The 16658-nt window shown below is 36.6% G+C and overlaps 2 protein-coding genes across 4 annotated transcripts; both read right to left on the bottom strand.

The window, feature by feature from the left end:
• Positions 1-10439: 10439 nt before the first annotated feature.
• Positions 10440-12362, bottom strand: LOC130697042 (ionotropic receptor 93a-like). The gene is made up of 9 exons (XM_057520157.2): positions 12225-12362; positions 12046-12161; positions 11902-11983; positions 11669-11827; positions 11453-11612; positions 11165-11385; positions 10978-11103; positions 10765-10913; positions 10440-10693 (listed from the first exon to the last, which is right to left on the bottom strand). The coding sequence occupies exons 1-9, from the start codon at positions 12360-12362 to the stop codon at positions 10453-10455; spliced, it is 1392 nt and encodes a 463-aa protein (XP_057376140.1). The 3' UTR covers positions 10440-10452.
• A 505-nt stretch (positions 12363-12867) lies between these two features.
• Positions 12868-16567, bottom strand: LOC130696742 (zinc finger protein 436-like). 3 transcript variants are annotated; one of them, XM_057519841.2, is made up of 12 exons: positions 16388-16567; positions 15927-16055; positions 15796-15871; positions 15536-15729; positions 15331-15422; positions 15080-15269; positions 14609-14932; positions 14383-14544; positions 14006-14314; positions 13834-13944; positions 13595-13772; positions 12868-13528 (listed from the first exon to the last, which is right to left on the bottom strand). In XM_057519841.2, exons 1-12 carry the CDS (start codon positions 16520-16522, stop codon positions 12993-12995), a joined length of 2436 nt encoding a protein of 811 aa, XP_057375824.1. In that variant the 5' UTR covers positions 16523-16567; the 3' UTR covers positions 12868-12992. The 3 variants fall into 3 exon arrangements, with proteins under 3 accessions (XP_057375824.1, XP_057375827.1, XP_057375826.1); XM_057519844.2 differs by having other exon boundaries at positions 12869-13528; positions 15796-15867; positions 16388-16527; XM_057519843.2 differs by having other exon boundaries at positions 12870-13528; positions 14383-14538; positions 16388-16566.
• Positions 16568-16658: the final 91 nt, after the last annotated feature.

Here is a 16658-nt window from a genome sequence, read left to right as displayed (position 1 = left end):
TTTGTTTCTTTTGGGGGGGGGAAAGGGAGGGGGGGAGGGGGTAAAAAAAAATGCGAAATGCCACAAAAAATACGAAATGACATCCAACAAGTTATTGAACAAAAAGTTGCCGATTTTACTGAAGTGTTTCGAAATCCCGTACTTATTTCGGAGGACTAGGAGTCCTTTCAAAAACCACAACGACCACAGAAGATCTGTAAACGTATTTTAGAGAAAATTACATACAAATTAATTAGTCTCTTAACAGGTATCATGGAAGTAAAAACAAACGAGATGAGAAGAAGAACGCTGACGGAGTGACCGTAAATCGAAAATAGACTGCGGTCGGCAACAAGGTCACCCTGAAAGCAAAACTCGCCCTTGCTTGCCAATGTAAACAGCGAACAACTTTTATTGTGCGGCACGCTTCTTCGTCTGCAATTCGATACCGATGCCTAAAAGTAGAAAGGCGCTAAGCGCCTTTCTCTAAGATCTGTCAATTGGCAGATCTAGCAGGGTGAGAGGAATCACCCGCTCATGAGGTTTGCTCTTTCCTACCATACATTTATCAACGTTGGGTGTGTACTGTTTTAACCAGTGGTCCAGTAGACCACTTTCCTGTAAATATTGCAAACTGTGAAAGAAAATCAGTAAACAAGGGAGGGTCCGGAAAAGGTTTAATAACAACAAATGAACATCTTTTACTCGTGATTGATGATGGAGTTGTGTTGACTGCCCTTAGGTAAACCCATTGAGTAAGTTCGAATGTATGGAATGGGATCCGAGGAAGTCAAGCGACATTTGGTGTGACTTTTCATGTCCATGGACATTAGGTATTTAACAGCTGGGCGATCTTTGGGAATTTCAAAACATATAGGCATAATCATGGATTGTATTAATCCGGTTTTTCCCAAAAGACCAATAATACAACCAACACATTATTTCCGAACAATGATTCATATATTTCAATCTCAAAAAGTAATTCTTATTGCATAGATAAAGACCACTGGTTCGCAGTGTGCTATGCTTTTAGCCCTATCCCTACTGATGCCGAAAAAGCAAAATCCTTACTCTGATTGTAGTACCTCTCGCAGACAAAGCAAAGAACTATATGACATGAACGCATAGAAACAGGGTTGAGGGACTTTTGACGGGTGTTCGAAGTATATGTTTTCATGAAAACTAGTCCACTATTATTAACTATACGATAAATTATAATTATAGGAATAGCAATACAATCTTGAACTAAATTTCCTTTGAAGTACTGATAAAAAATTGACTATTATAATTCAACATTGATTGAAATATCACATTTATTTCTTTATCACATTTATATCTTTGTTTTTAATGGATACAACTTTGGAAAGCTTGTTATGGTTAAGAATAGCAGCATTCAATTTTGGAAAATGAAGATTTCGGTAGACAAAGACATTTTGAAGCACAATCACGCAACACGAGGCTGGCAAATGTCACAAACACTGGCAGTTGGTCGGAAGCTATTTAAACCTTCAGTAGTGATAAAAACCGCCACTTGATGACATTACAAGCAGAGTAAGGATCCAAAAAATCGTAGGAAGGGTACTACAAATTTCTGCGTCAGCAGCCCATGTTATTTTTCTTATGGGGATAACGAACCAGTGGTCTTTATCTATGGCCAGAGGCCCAGAGCAACTCGCTCTCGTTTAGCTGCCTGAACCTACCAGAAAACGTACGACGGGAAGTCCTGGTACAGAACCCTTTCATGAATTACATAGCTACGGTTAGGGCTCGGCCCCGACCGTCTTCGATTGCAGCAAATCGCTTTTTTTTAAGACTTAAGATACAGATTTTCATACGTAAATAAATTTATTTAGTTTTTTTTTATTATTTATGACTACATTAACTTTTAATATTACAATTTACTAATATTTTGTTATTTGTGTATCGACACAGGCCTCTGTTTACCACGACCCATTTTACATTATCTTTTGGTCCATAACTCCATCTCCATAGACCAGTTCCGGATGCTGCGTCAAAAACTTCTGAATTGCGTCTCTAATAAATTGGGGTTTTTTAACACAGGTGGGAATAGCAAACTTATAGCATTAACAGTCCACAACTACAACCTAGAAGTTATCTTTAGTTCGATAGCTCTATATTTAAAAAAAAAAACCTCCAAAAATATAACTATTTCAGCTTTTAAAACATATAGCCCGCTTTAGGCCGTTACTTAGAAGCCTATGATCCTAAACGACGACCATGGCAAGAATGGAATACAGCAGTAACGGGAGCTATAAAAAAAATATATGGACCTGAACACTCCATAAGAAACCTATCAAATATTCTACAACACCCATATTGAAACCAGCGACTCCTTCTTCACAGTGAAGAAAAGAATTAATCCAGAAAAATCCAAACCCAGGCTACATATTTGTAAAGAAAACACGCTAAGCCCTCGCTGAATGGAGATTAGACCTCTTCTCTAATGACAAAATGATCGTCTAGCAGACAAACGAAGCCAATTAAAAGGAAAACCATCATAAATGCAAAAAAGAACGCACGAGGAAAGCTTATCACAGGTCTTAATTTTTGAAACGGACAAGAAACGCTTTGAGCTTCTCCAAATCGATGACCGGGCGCAGCTTCAACCACTCAACAGCTGGACAACATCTCCGTTCTAACTACGGTACGTTAATAACCGACTCGGAAGAGAAAGCCGACCTCCTAATAAGCTGGTGAAAGCATTTCGAAGAACATTCAGGAGTGGAAGGAGTCTCCACTTTTACGGTGAAAAGCCACCGGTATAATTTTATGTGTTCAACGAAGGACCTCACCTTCGTCATTCTGGCTCATAACTGCAGGAGCCTTTGTTTTGGGAAATTTTTATAGGAATGCACCTTCTACGTTAGCGATAGACAATAATTTGAGTAAAACACAAGACGGCGAGAGGTGAGGCAGAAAATATAACCGTAAACAGTGTTATGCAGATAGAATACTGTTTGAACAAGTAAAACGAGCAGGAGTGATAAGTTTTTCTTTTCATTCGAGCTTATGTAGCTTCGATTGAAAACCATCCAAGGCTGTACTGAAGTATTGCCATTTCGGATAGAACAACTTTAATTTTATGGAAACCGCATTCTTTAATTCCCAGAAGTAATAGCCAATCAGTCCATACAAAAACACTTCACTTAAGACAATTAAGGTAAAAGAGCGAATTGGGACACAGGCCCGGTTCCTGCTAATTTGGGACAAAAAACATACATTTCGTCGCATCACGAATGGTATACTGATAGGGGTTCTATTGGGACATCTTATAGGCGAATTATAAACTAAAAGGGGGTTACGCAATTTATCAAAAGGGCAAAATTTAAAACATAACAATATTCGAGAAAACGGTAATTGAAATCTGTGCGTTTTGCTTGCGGGCGAAAAACCTAAACAGCGTACGATTTGTTAGCTGACACCTGGTCGGCACAGGAAATTTCTAAGGTAAAATTGAAGAAACCCATTAAATAATTATATCAAACAGTAGAGCAAGTTAAGTTCTACAGATTAAGTACAAGTCTGTCCCATTAAATGCTAGTATTATTCTAATATTACAAACCAGAAAAAACCCCCATTCCTGCTAATTTGGGACAGCCGACGCTAATTTAGGACACAGATATTTTCGAAAAAAAAAAAAAAAATTTTTTTCAATATTTTTACATCAATCGACGCAGAATTCAAAAATAAATCGATTGATGTAGGATATTTATCCGTTTTTTGAATCATTTTCATAGAAATAACGCAAAAATACTTTAGGGACTTAGAATCTAGTCTGGGTTCATCCACGCAGCTTTTTTAAAAAATTAATTTACATTCTTTCACTTTTTTTTTCGTAACTTCAAAGCCAATAAACTTTTTATATTTTTAAAGGTAATTCCGTATTTTTTATTTCATTTTACCAGTGACTAAACGAGAAATTTTTCGGAAACTGTTGTCCCTTATTGGGACACAAGTTTATTTGTAGTTTTTTTCAGAAATTTCAGTGGTTTTTCACGCTTTTCATGTTCCTTTTACTTGTCGTAGAAGAAATTTGTTAATAAGTCATTGGTTTTAAGTAAAAATAAAAAAAAAACTGTTTTGTTGTTCTCGTCATAGTCCCATTTGATTGTGCTTTAAGCGAAAGCGCTAATTCTGGACACTGTTTTCGAAGGGCGTGGGGTGGCGGTAATTTTCATATTTTATCTTACGACATGGCACAGTGGATGAATGCCTGGATGGTGAGACGGAGGTCTGAGGTTCAATTCTCAGCAGCTCAAATATAATCTTGTGTTTAATTAATACATTCGATGTATTTATAGGGACGATAGACGATATCTGCCTATCATGTCAAATAAAATCCCCAAAAAGTAATATTTTTGTCTGCATTTTGGGGTAACATTTAAATAGTATTTATAAATAGAAGTTTTATCATCAGAAGTTTGGTAGCTCAGAGGTAAAGCATTAGACTCATGATAATAAGGACTGCAGTTCAATGCCAGATAGAAGTTAAAACTGAATAGCTATTTTGCAGAACGCTAGGAAACTATCATACAGCAGTAAACATATAGTGACGAAGTAAAAAATTCTTAATGAGTTTTCTTTTTTCTGCAATTTTTCTTACAAACTGCGATTCAACAATATCGCACGAAATGTGAAAAAATCAAGAATGATGTAAAACAACAACGAAAAACAACAACAGCCATGTAGGGAAAATTTATATGAATCTATTAATCGCAATGTTTGTTGATATTGCGTTAGTTGAATATGTCTTTAGTGATTTCAAAATATCTCACACATAGGGAAAAATTGCAAATCGATTTAATTGAACTTCGCATGTTGTGCACTGTCGGTATAGAACCATACCATTTGGTGTTAGCAATCCAACGTCTTACCACTACGCCATGGCTAATAAATTTTTTTGAAAAGCATAATATGTCACTTAGTATGTAGTCTGCTGTCCCAAATTAGCGTCACGGGGGCTTATGTAAAAAACATAAGAATTGCAATGACTAATTAGATTAATATTATCACATGATTTTCATGATAAATTCAACTGCCATGTAGAGGAAAGCTTATCGATTCTATCGATACCAGTGTTTGTTGATATTGCGTTAGCTCAAGGCGTCATTGAAGATTTAAAAGAATCTCACAAAATGTGATAAAAAGTGAAAAATTTAGGCAAAAGTAAATTTTGATTTTCTACAACTGGAGTTGAACCATGATTCTTCAGGTTGGCAATCCAACGTCTTACGACTATGCCACCCTTGACATATTGTAACAGAAAACTATAATAAGTCATTTAGTATGTAGTGTGCTGTCCCAAATTAGCGTCATGGGAGCTTATGCAAAAAACACAAGACTTGCAATCACCGATTAGATGAATATTATAACATGATTTTCACAAAATATTCGACAACCATGGAGAGAAAACTTCAACGAATCCATTGATCCTAATATTTTTATATTGTGTTAGTGTAAGGTATCTTAAGTGATTTAAAAATATCTCACAAAAAATGGGAAAATTCAAAAAATGAAATAGTAGTGACTGGTCAGTATAGAACCACGATCCTATTGGTTAGCAATCCAACGTCTTACGACTATGCCATCTTGAATTAAACATTTTTCAAAAGCATAATATGTCATCTAGTATGTAGTCTGCTGTCCGAAATTAGCGTCACGGGAGCTTATGTAAAACACATAAGAATTGCAATCATCGATTAGATGCATATTTTTACATGATTTTCATATGACATTCAATAGCCATGTAGAGAAAACTTAAACGAATCAATCGATCCTAATATTGTTGATATTGCAGTGGTGTAAGGTATCTTAAGTGATTTTAAAAAATCTAACAAGAACGGGGAAAATGAGGAAAGGAGGATTAAAAAATTTAAAACAATGACTTGACAGTATAGAACCATTAACCTTTTGGTCTGGCAATCGAACGTCTTACGACTATGCCATGGTTCACACAAAGAAGTTCAAAAGCATAACATGTCTTTCTGTATGTAGGCTGCTGTCCCAAATTAGCGTCACGGGAGCTTATGGAAAATAGATAAGAATTACAATCAGCCATTAGATAAGTATTCTCACATGATTTTCATAAAATATTTAACAGCCATGTAAAGGAAACTTAAACGAATCTATTGATACCAGTATTGATGATATTGCTTTAGTATAAGGTGTACTAAGTGATTTCAAAATATCTCACCAAATGGCAAAAAATTCAAAAATAAAGAAAAAAAAACTTATATATAGTTCCCATAGAGTATAGATCCTTCAGCCTTTATGTTGGCAATCCAACATCGTACGATTATGCCATACTGAATAAAAATATCTTGAAAAGCATAACATGTGTCTTAAAACGTAGTCTGCTGTCCCAAATTAGTGTCATGGGAGCTTATGTAAAAAACATAAGAATTGCGATCACTGATTAGATAAATATTGTGACATGATTTTCACAAAATATTCAACAGCCATGCAGAGAAAACTAAAACAAATCAATTGGCACCAATATTATTGATATATCTTTAGTTTAAGGTGTTCTTAGTGATTTCAAAAATATCTCACCAAATAGGAAAATTTCAAAAACGAGAATAAAAAAATTAAATGTGGTGCCAATGCGGTATAGATCCATCAACCTTTATGTCAGTAACCCACCGTCGTACAGCTAAGCCATGGTTAACACAACTTGACAGAAAAGCCTAGCATGTCATTTAGTATGTAGTCTGCTGTCCCAAATTAGCGTCATGGGGGCTTATGTGAAAACATAAAAATTGCAATTACCGACTAGATGCATATTTTCACATGATTTTCATAAAATATTCAACAGCCTTGTAGAGAAAACTTAAACGAATCTATTGATCCTAATTTTATTGATATTGAAGTAGTGTGAGATATCTTTAGTGATTTCAAAATATCTCACAAAAAAAGGAAAAATAAGGTAATGAGGAAGACGAAAATTGAAAATAGTGTGTTGCCAGTATAGAACCATTGTGCTTCAGGGTGGCAACCGAACGTCTTACGACTACGGTATGGTTAACAAAATGTAGTTAAAAAGCATAAAATATCTTTTTGTATGTAGTCTGCTGTCCCAAATTAGCGTCATGGGGCCTTATGTGAACAACATAAAAATTGCAATCACCGATTAGATGGATATTTCCATATGATTTCTATAAAATATTCAATAGCCATGTAGAGAAAACTTAAACGAATCTATTGATCCTAATATTATTGATATTGTAGAGGTGTGAGGTATCTTTAGTGATTTTAAAAAAATCTCGCAAAAAAAGGAAAATGAGCAATTAGGAAAACGAAACTTAAAAATAGTGCGTGACAGTATCGAACCACTAACCTTTGGAATCGCAATCGAACGTCTTACGACTATGCTACGGTTAATAAAGTATTATTAAAAAGTATAACATGTGTTTTTGTATGTAGTCTGCTGTCCCAAATTAGCGTCATGGGGCCTTATGGGAAAAATATAAAAATTGCAATTACCAATTAGATGCATATTTTCACATGATTTTCATAAAATATTCAACAGCCATGTAGAGAAAACTTAAACGTATCTAATGATTATAATATTATTGATATTTTTGTAGTGCGATGTATCGTTAGTGACTTTTAAAATATCTCAAAAAAAAGGAAAAATGAGGAAAATGAAACTTAAAAATAGTTTGTGGACAGCATAGAACCATTATCCTTCAGAGTGGCAATCGAACGTCTTACGACTATGCCACGGTTAACAAAATATAATCAAAAAGCATAACGTGTCGTTTTGTTTGTAGTCTGCTGTCCCAAATTAGCGTCATGGGGGCCTTATGTGAAAAACATAAAAATTGCAAATACCGATTAGATGCATATTTTCACATGATTTTCATAAAATATTTAACAGCCATGTAGAGAAAGCTTAAACGTATCTATTGATCCTAATATTATTGATATTGTAGTAGTGTGAGGTATTTTTAGTGATTTCAAAATATCTCACAAAAAAGGGAAAAATGAGGAAATGGGGAAAACGAAACTTACAAATAGTGCCTTGACAGTATAGAACCACTAACCTTAACGGTGGCAATCGAACATCTTACGACTCTGCCATGGTTCACAGAAAATAACTAAAATGCTTAACATGTCTTTTTTTATGTAGTCTGCTGTCCCAAATTAGCGTCACGGGAGCTTACGTAAAAAATATAAGAATTAAAATCACCCATTATATAAATATTTTCATATGATTTTCATAAAATATTTAACAGCCATGTAGAGGAAACTTAAACGAATCTATTTATACCAGTATTGATGATATTGCTTTAGTTTAAGATGTTCTTATTGATTTTAAAATATCTCATCAAATACGAAAAAATTCAAAAATAAGAAAATACAAGTTGTTGTATAGTTTCCATACGGTATAGAACCATTAGCCTTTTGGTTGGCAATTCAACATCTTACGATTATGCCATGGTTAGTATAAAACTATTGAAAAGCATAACATGTCTACTTGTATGTAGTCTACTGTCCCAAATTAGCGTCACGGGGGCTTATGTAAAAAATATAAGAATTTAAATCATTGGTTAGATGAATATTGTCATATGATTTTCATAAAATATTTAACAGCCCTGTGGAGAACATTTAAACGAATCTATTAATACCAAGATTTGTTGATATTGCGTTTGTTTAAAGTGTCTTTGGCGATTGTATAAAATCTCACAAAATAAGATTAAAAATTACAAGTAATAAAAAAACATTTGCACAAGAGCCCCAACTGGTATTGAACCACCAACCTTCGAGTTGGTGTTCCAACACCGTACGACTAAGCCACTGTTGATTGATAATAGAAACACAACCTACCAACGTTATTTAGTTTATTGTCTGATGTCCCAAATTAGTGCCATGGGAGCTTATGTAAAAAATATGAAAATTGCAATCACAGGTTAGATGAATATTGTAAGCTGGCTAAGGTGATGAAGTTTCTGATTTATAACCGGAATTTAGGCGAACCCAGGGAAGTAATAATAATTGGAAAAATGTTAGCTTTGGATGATTAAAATGAATTAACAATCTCTCTTGAAAAAAAAAATTTCGTATGGTTAAAAAGAGTGAGCTGAAATATATAAGCAAAGAAATACAATCAGTCACTATGTAGGGTTGAACCACCGACTTTCAAACTTGCACGCCAAAGCCTTATGACTGTGCTATGAACGTTTTGTAATTTTTGGTATACAACTTATACAAATCAATATAGTCTGCTGTCCAGATTTAGCGTCATGGGAACTTATGGGAAAATAGACTAAAATCAGTCAGCAATTAAATGAATAGTATATGTCTACGTTAGTAACAAATTTTAACGCATTGTTACGAAACAGTCGACGAACATTCTTACGGCGATATTTGGTAGGATAGGGCAAGTTAAAAACAATTTTTTTCGGTTTAAAATTTCGGACATTAGCGTGTTTACGGGAAGTGCTTATGCTTTTTTCTCGAAAATTTGAATCACATTTATTTTTTCGTTTTTACCGTGGAACCTATAACCTATTGGCTACTTAAAGAGCGAAGTGTTTAATACAATTTTAAAAATCCATATTTTATGTTTTTGGGGTGAATTTCAATTGCAAGTTACCAGGCCTGAAAAATGAAGTCTCGTTTTGACAGCTCATTGTTTTGGTTGTTGAAACATAAATTTCGCAATATTTTTCTATTGCACCCCCTTCGGTGTCTTAAGCTATTCGATTCAGAATTAAAAACTGAATCGAATGAATAAATTAGTTTTTAAAAATAAGACTGTCCAGAATTAGTAGAAATGTCCAATGAATTAGGGTTTTTGTCCGAAATTAGCAGATCGGCTTTACACGCATTCCCCATAAGAAAGGCTGTTAGCCCAAACGCTGTCCCAATTCGCTCTTTTACCTTACTTTCGTTTGTTTGGAAACATCCTGTGTCATCGAAGTACTTGGCGTGGATGCGAAGACTTTTGCAGGGAATAACCTGCGATTCCATTATTGAAAACAAAGCGGGTTTAGAAAAGCGCTTTAGTTCGGCAGCCGATGCAAACTACTGTATTTCTATTTTCAGAAAGTTATTCAGGCAGCCCTCCTGCAAACATGAATTTGTGCAAAGTCTATAAATGATTTCGCCGCGTCTGTTTGCTGGTTAGACAATCAAGTGCATACATGCAAGGGTACCGTTGTTATTCAATGACATTTGTCAAGCACTTTTTCAAACAAACAACAATGCAACAAGCCCGTCGTTAGCACTTACATCTCAGATTTCCATTTCGACGTGTGGTCTATTCGACCGATGCTTCCACGGGATACAGTATGTGCGGCAAAAAATAGATTTAATTATTGGACGATTATGTCGTGCCTATCGGGATTCTGCTACTTGCGGTTGGATACCCTGATCTTTGAAAATGATTGTAAATATCAAACTATCGCCAACACTAATCTGAAGAAGTCTTGGGCTGCTATGGGACCATTAGGCGGTGATTTTTTCTCGTGGACTAGCTTGTAAAGAGACAATTAATTCTAACAGAAACGCAAATAAGCACAATCCGATACCGATGCCTAAAAGTAGAAAGGCGCTTGACAGATCTAGCAGGGTGAAAGGAACCACCCGCTCATGAGGTTTGCTCTTTCCTACCATACATTTATCAACGTTGGGTGTGTACTGTTTTAACCAGTGGTCCAGTAGACCACTTTCCTGTAAATATTGCAAACTGTGAAAGAAAATCAGTGAACAAGGGAGGGTCCGGAAAAGGTTTAATAACAACAAATGAACATCTTTTACTCGTGATTGATGATGGAGTTGTGTTGACTGCCCTTAGGTAAACCCATTGAGTAAGTTCGAATGTATGGAATGGGATCCGAGGAAGTCAAGCGACATTTGGTGTGACTTTTCATGTCCATGGACATTAAGTATTTGACAGTTGGACGATTCTAATATACAAAGCAAAACGGGCTATCTGATTCATTTTTAAAACGTGAGTGTTTTAGTATTTACCGCAAAGTAAACATTGCCACGCAGTAAAACATTGTTTAATCCTTCTAGACTTCCACTTCTAACGAGAAGCTTAGGGTTGTTACGTAATGAATTACCAAGTATTCTGTATGGCCCAGAACTGGCGTCCTGTGGTAAAATAATAATAAATTTTCTGAACTTTGTGCTTTATCTCTGCATCGCAGCCTACCATGAACATACGAGACATGTCCGATTCAAAATCAATCGTTATCTGTGAATCGCGACTAACTGCCAATTCAGCAAGCGTGTTCACAATAGGAGTTAACTTTGGAACAGTCAAGTAGGACATTAACGTGCTCGAGTATGCATTTACCAAAACTACCATCGTCAGGCACCACAGCCCTGCTATCAGACGTAACGAAAGTTTTGCCTTTGGGGATATGCAGTTACCTTTACGTTGAAAAGAAAAAAAAAGATAACTCTTTCGTTAAGTCGCAACTTACGCCCGTGAAGGTACCTTGTCCGGTGATCACCGTCATAACGTACATAGTATGATGATTTAAAGCCTTCATAAAATTCGTGGACTTCCAATTTGCACCCAATTGTTGATGATGATGAGTCAGTATGGCCATAGCAATAACAACAAAACCAGTTGAACCAAGAAATAATAACCAAACCTAGAGGCCAAATTGAAAATCACATTTAAAAAATGTAACATGGAGATTGGCTTTACCTCGTAGGAAAAGGGTCTTATATACGCAATAAGCCGGCTCTCTTCTTTCGGCCATTGTTGCAGCAGGTTATAATCCTCTACGCGAAGAGTGATGGTAAAATCTAGTTGTTGTAACAGTGTCACCGAAGGGGCAAACGCATATGGTATAATATCGACTTCCTAAAGTGTATACTGTTTTATTGTGGATGTAGTGCTATAATGAACACTTCCTTTTAGAAGGTATAAACACGAACCCCGTTGATAATTTGTTTGATGAGCGCGGGAATCAACCCATGTTTGACAATATCCGAAGTATTTGTAGGCACGTATATCAATCTTTAATTTAAGCAGAATCGTTCATAACACATAATTTAAATATCAGAAAAAACGATTCCTACTTCATGCGAAAATGTGTAGAAATCCAAGTAGCAATGTCGTGGCAGACACCAGAAAATGACGGAACTAATGAATGGTTCCCCAATGGCGCTTTAATGGCAAAAAGGCAGGGAGGATACTGTAAATCAAGAACATTTTTATACTTACGACGAATCTTTGTTCAGTATAATAAACGACATACGTTGAAGGCAGAAGCTCTCAATTCTAGGCCATAAAGTCGCTGTCTTTCTTCCTTTAGCAAGCTAACTTCAATAAAGGATGCAACGAACGCCACGCCCAAAGAAAGTGAAATAAATGCTATTCTGATAAACGACCCCATTGCACATACGGTACGATACACTTGAAAACTATTGAGAGAATGCAAGTGTTTTGCTTCGTCTGTTGCCTTCTTATTCGAACAAACGCGACATTAACAGATATTCCCCGAATCCCCGGCGTGGTTGAAACATTTGTTCCTGAGAACTGGGTTTTGGTTGGGCCATTCGTCTAAATTGACAGGAAAATCGAAATGGAAAGTTTACTGACGATAGAGTTGGCTGAATCAGACGGAATGGAATGCGTAACGAAACAAGTTATACGGGAATACAACTCAATATGGCACGGGCATCCGGAAACAGTACTTCCAGATCTGCATTTTGAGAAGTTTGGACCAATTGTCCTTGTATTCACATTGCTGTATTGTTGTTATTGATTTGGTAGACAAAGTTGTGTAAGATGAATCTTTCAACAAAAAATATAAAAAAAAAACCAAAGAACTAGGAAAATGCGATAGCTGTCTCATCACTGACGTGGTAGAGAATGGTGTATTTTGCCATTCGCGTTTACGGCATTAAAAGACGACGATCAAATGAACCAGCAATGCGCTATTTTTTTAGGGGAAGGAAAATAATGATAATAATAAAAAAAAACCCAAACAAATTTTGACAAAAATGGCCTAAATCTGCGCTTTCTAATAATCAGGAGATATTTCACAAGGATCACCGTTAGCTGGAATAAGCAAGGTGACGCGGCGACCATCTTCTGTAGTGATTTCGATTGCTTGTTGTACATCATCTGCGCTGTCCTCTCCTACAATAGCTAGGACGCTTTCAGAATCACCTGTCTGTTCTGGTTGTAATTCGACATTCAATTGTTGTGATTCATCTTCATCCAGATGTACCATGGCAACATCATTGTCAATCATTGATGAATACTCAATGTTGCCATCTGATATCAGGCCAGCCTCTTCTGATCCAATAGTCCTAATTACAAGCTGGGTTTGGTCAGCCGTCACGTAAAAGATGTGCTGTCCATCAGTCAAAGCAGAGACTGCATTTTCCTCTCCGTCTTCATCATTGGAGACGGAAGCAGACACTGTCGTGTCGCCCAAGATAGCTACATCATTTATAGGTGGTTGGAGATTCTTGTGGATTTTCTTATGTTTCTGCAGATTAGATAGGTCCGAGAAAGACTTGCTGCAAATGTTGCATGCATAAGGTTTTTCGCCTTTGCAACCAATGTCAAAAATGGTGAATCTTCCGTTAGTCAGCTTACATTTTATTGTTCGTTTACCTGTGTGAAGGCGAACATGTTTTTTGAGAGCCCACTGTTCAGTGAAAGTTCGTGGACAGACAGGACAGGAGAATGGCTTTTCCCCACGGTGTCGACGAAGGTGGCATTTCCATGAATCTTTATGAAGAAAATCTTTCCCGCAGTACTCACATTTCCACGGTCGCTCTCCTGTATGTCTCTAAATCCATGCGTAATCGTTAAGAAATAAGGTAAAAACAGCTGATTATCATTTTCTTCACCTTCATGTGCAGTCGATGCTGCGATGATGTAGTGAAGCGTTTGGAGCAAACTTCGCAGCTAAATGGTTTTTCTCCTGTATGGATCCGCATGTGCTCCTGGAGATTTCCGCCCTATAGCAACTATGCTGGTAGTATGTTTTTTCGAATATGCATTATAGGTTGAGCTTAATACCTGTGAAAAGCTTTTGTCGCAGTATTTACATGTATAAGGTTTTTCGCCCGTATGCCAGCGAGTATGTAGGATCAAAGATGTTTTGTGGGAAAACTTGGCGTCGCAATAGGTGCACTGGAATGGTTTTTCTTCGTTGTGAATATTACTGTGATTGTACAAGTTTGCTCTAGTTTTGAATGTTGCGCCGCAAACATCGCAAATGAAAGGCCGATCATCTGAATGAACTAAACTATGTCGCTGGAGAAGCTGCTTGTGTTTAAAGCCCTTATTGCAAATGGTGCAGATATACGCACTTTTGCTGTGGGCTACCTATTACTCCCAACAAAGACGGGGCAGTAAGATAAGGGCTACGAAGACCACACGTAATATAATAATACCTCTTTATGGTAGATCACTGAGCTAGGGTGTGAGAAGGTCTTGCCGCATAAATCGCATACGTTACTATTTTCTGTAATGTGTTGGGCGACGATATGATTCGTTAAGGCCGATTGGTGGGAAAAACTTTTTTCACATGACGCACATTTAAGTTCAACCTGTTGCTCCATAAATTTTGGGGAAAAAATCGTTTTTAGAGCACATAACTTGAAATCTGCAAAATCAAACCTCTGCTGATTCGTCTAGTTCGCGATCCGTCTCTTCCATAATTGGAACTTCCGAAATTCCTTCCCCTGTATGTTGGACTTCCTTTTGGTGATTATTCAGCTCTTCCTTCGTTACAAACGACTTTTTACAAGTCAAACATATGAACTGAGATTGCTCGTGCCGGGTACGAATATGGTGTGCAAAGTGACCAGAATGGAGAAATGACTTTCCGCAATACTCGCAGACGAAACGGCGTTTTTTTGGACGACCAACTTTGCTCTTCATCTTTACCTTAAACGCACTGCTTCGTATACAGTTGCGACTATCTTCAACTTCGCTTTCTTCCTGTATATCAATCATACTACTTTAGCCAATACTTTAAAAATCTATCTTAAAGACAAAAACATAAAAAAAGAAATTCTAAAAAGGGGAAAAAAAGAAGAAGAAAAAGGCAATCCTGAAATCCCAGCCAAGATATAAGTGTTTATTCACCAAAATCATGCTCATGGCATTTTCTTCGTCGCTTCCTTTTTCTAGTTCGTTTTGAGTTTCTCGATTTATTTGTAGCTCTACATCCTCGTCTTCTTCTTCAAGATTTTCTTCGTTTTCTTCATCTGGTTCAATTACTCCTTCATCTTTCAAGATAGCTTCTAGTTCTTTACCTTGTACTTCGCCTGGGAATCTAATGGCAGTAAAAAGCTTACATGAATTAGAGATATGTTGTGGGCGGAAGAGTGTATTACCTCTGCGGTAAACGTCGACGACGACGCATGCCGGAAACGTCCCCAGTTGTCTGGCGTTTCTCTTCTGCTTCTTTGAACATCAATTCTAAAGCCTGAAGAAAACGAATTGAGTTTCTATTATATGTTTGGGTCGCTTTTTCGATCATAGATACACTACTTTAGAGATGAGATAGAAACCCTGCTTTGTTTTTAACATGTTTCTTACTTGTTCGGGATCAACGATATCTTCAGGTGCTGGCTGCTCTTCATTGGTCTTATGAGTATCACTCGTTATCAAAAATTCAAGTTCAACTTCCGTGGGTTTCGGCTTTCGAGGACGCCCCGGTTTTCGACGTGGTGCTTCTCTACCCTCTATGGCTAAACTGATTGTATGATTGCCATCAAAGAATGAAACTCCTTCTGTTTCAAAATTAAAAGAAAAATTTTCACCATCTACATAAATGTTTTTAAAATCTTCCTTTTTACCAGGAATGTCAATATTCACATCTTGATAGTACACAGCCTTTTCTGATAATCTTTTTTCTTTTCTTTGTCGTTCTGTCTAAAACAAAGCAAATAGTTTTTTTTTTTAGGAAGAAAACCTATTGGATCTTTACCTCTTCTTTCCATAATTCCCGTAACCTTCTTTGTCCAGCTATCAACACATCAAAGAATGTTGAAATATCTTTGACTGTTTGACTGCATGACTGACAGATATGACGGGGTAACTTTCCATCATCAAGGACCTAATATAATAAAATGAATCCATGTAAATTTTTGCTTTGAAGACACATTTCCACGTTCAAGAATTAACAACAGTTCATTATGACACCAGTCTATCTATTTGCTCCAATGGTTGTCCAAACTATTTCAACCCTTCAAGTAGACATATGAAGGGCCAATAAAGCGAAAGAATCTTTTTACAACTTTTTTTCGTAATAAAGTTACGCAAGGAACATGAACGAGTAAGTACCCGGAACTTTTATTTGAAGATTTAAAATAATGGCGCTTTCTGTAGTCGTTTTGTTCAATGAAAAGCCTATATCAATTCCGAATTTGCATCAGATATTTTGCTCACCTTTAGCGGCAAATATCGGTTAATAATGGTGTCCAATTGTGGAGATAAATTAGAGGATTCAAATATGTTGAAACCATGGTCAAATTCTGCAGTGCAAAGACGACAAATGTTGGACTCTAGCAAAGGTGTCGCCATATTTGTTTAGATTTTTTTTTGCAGACACAACTATTCCCAGCCATTCGTCGTTTATTCCTAGCAGGGCTCGGCTCCAAACCGCCCTTGCCCCGAGAAACCGATGGGCCGAGCCGATGGGGTTTGATCGGATCGAATT

The sequence above is a fragment of the Daphnia carinata genome, chromosome 5, assembly GCF_022539665.2.
Source record: "Daphnia carinata strain CSIRO-1 chromosome 5, CSIRO_AGI_Dcar_HiC_V3, whole genome shotgun sequence".
Classification (NCBI taxonomy): domain Eukaryota; kingdom Metazoa; phylum Arthropoda; class Branchiopoda; order Diplostraca; family Daphniidae; genus Daphnia; species Daphnia carinata.
This window is presented reverse-complemented; position numbering and strand designations above follow the sequence as displayed.

Coding starts and splice junctions, on each gene's coding strand:
- LOC130697042 (XM_057520157.2), bottom strand. CDS start 12,362: ATGGGGTCGTTTATCAGAATAGCATTTATTTCACTTTCTTTGGGCGTG. Junction 11,828..11,901: donor TCAAACAAATTATCAACGGG/GTTCGTGTTTAT, acceptor TATACACTTTAG/GAAGTCGATATTATACCATA. Junction 10,694..10,764: donor AACTCCATCATCAATCACGA/GTAAAAGATGTT, acceptor TTTCTTTCACAG/TTTGCAATATTTACAGGAAA.
- LOC130696742 (XM_057519841.2), bottom strand. CDS start 16,522: ATGGCGACACCTTTGCTAGAGTCCAACATTTGTCGTCTTTGCACTGCA. Junction 15,872..15,926: donor GGGAATTATGGAAAGAAGAG/GTAAAGATCCAA, acceptor GCTTTGTTTTAG/ACAGAACGACAAAGAAAAGA. Junction 13,529..13,594: donor ACATGTTCGCCTTCACACAG/GTAAACGAACAA, acceptor TTGGTTGCAAAG/GCGAAAAACCTTATGCATGC.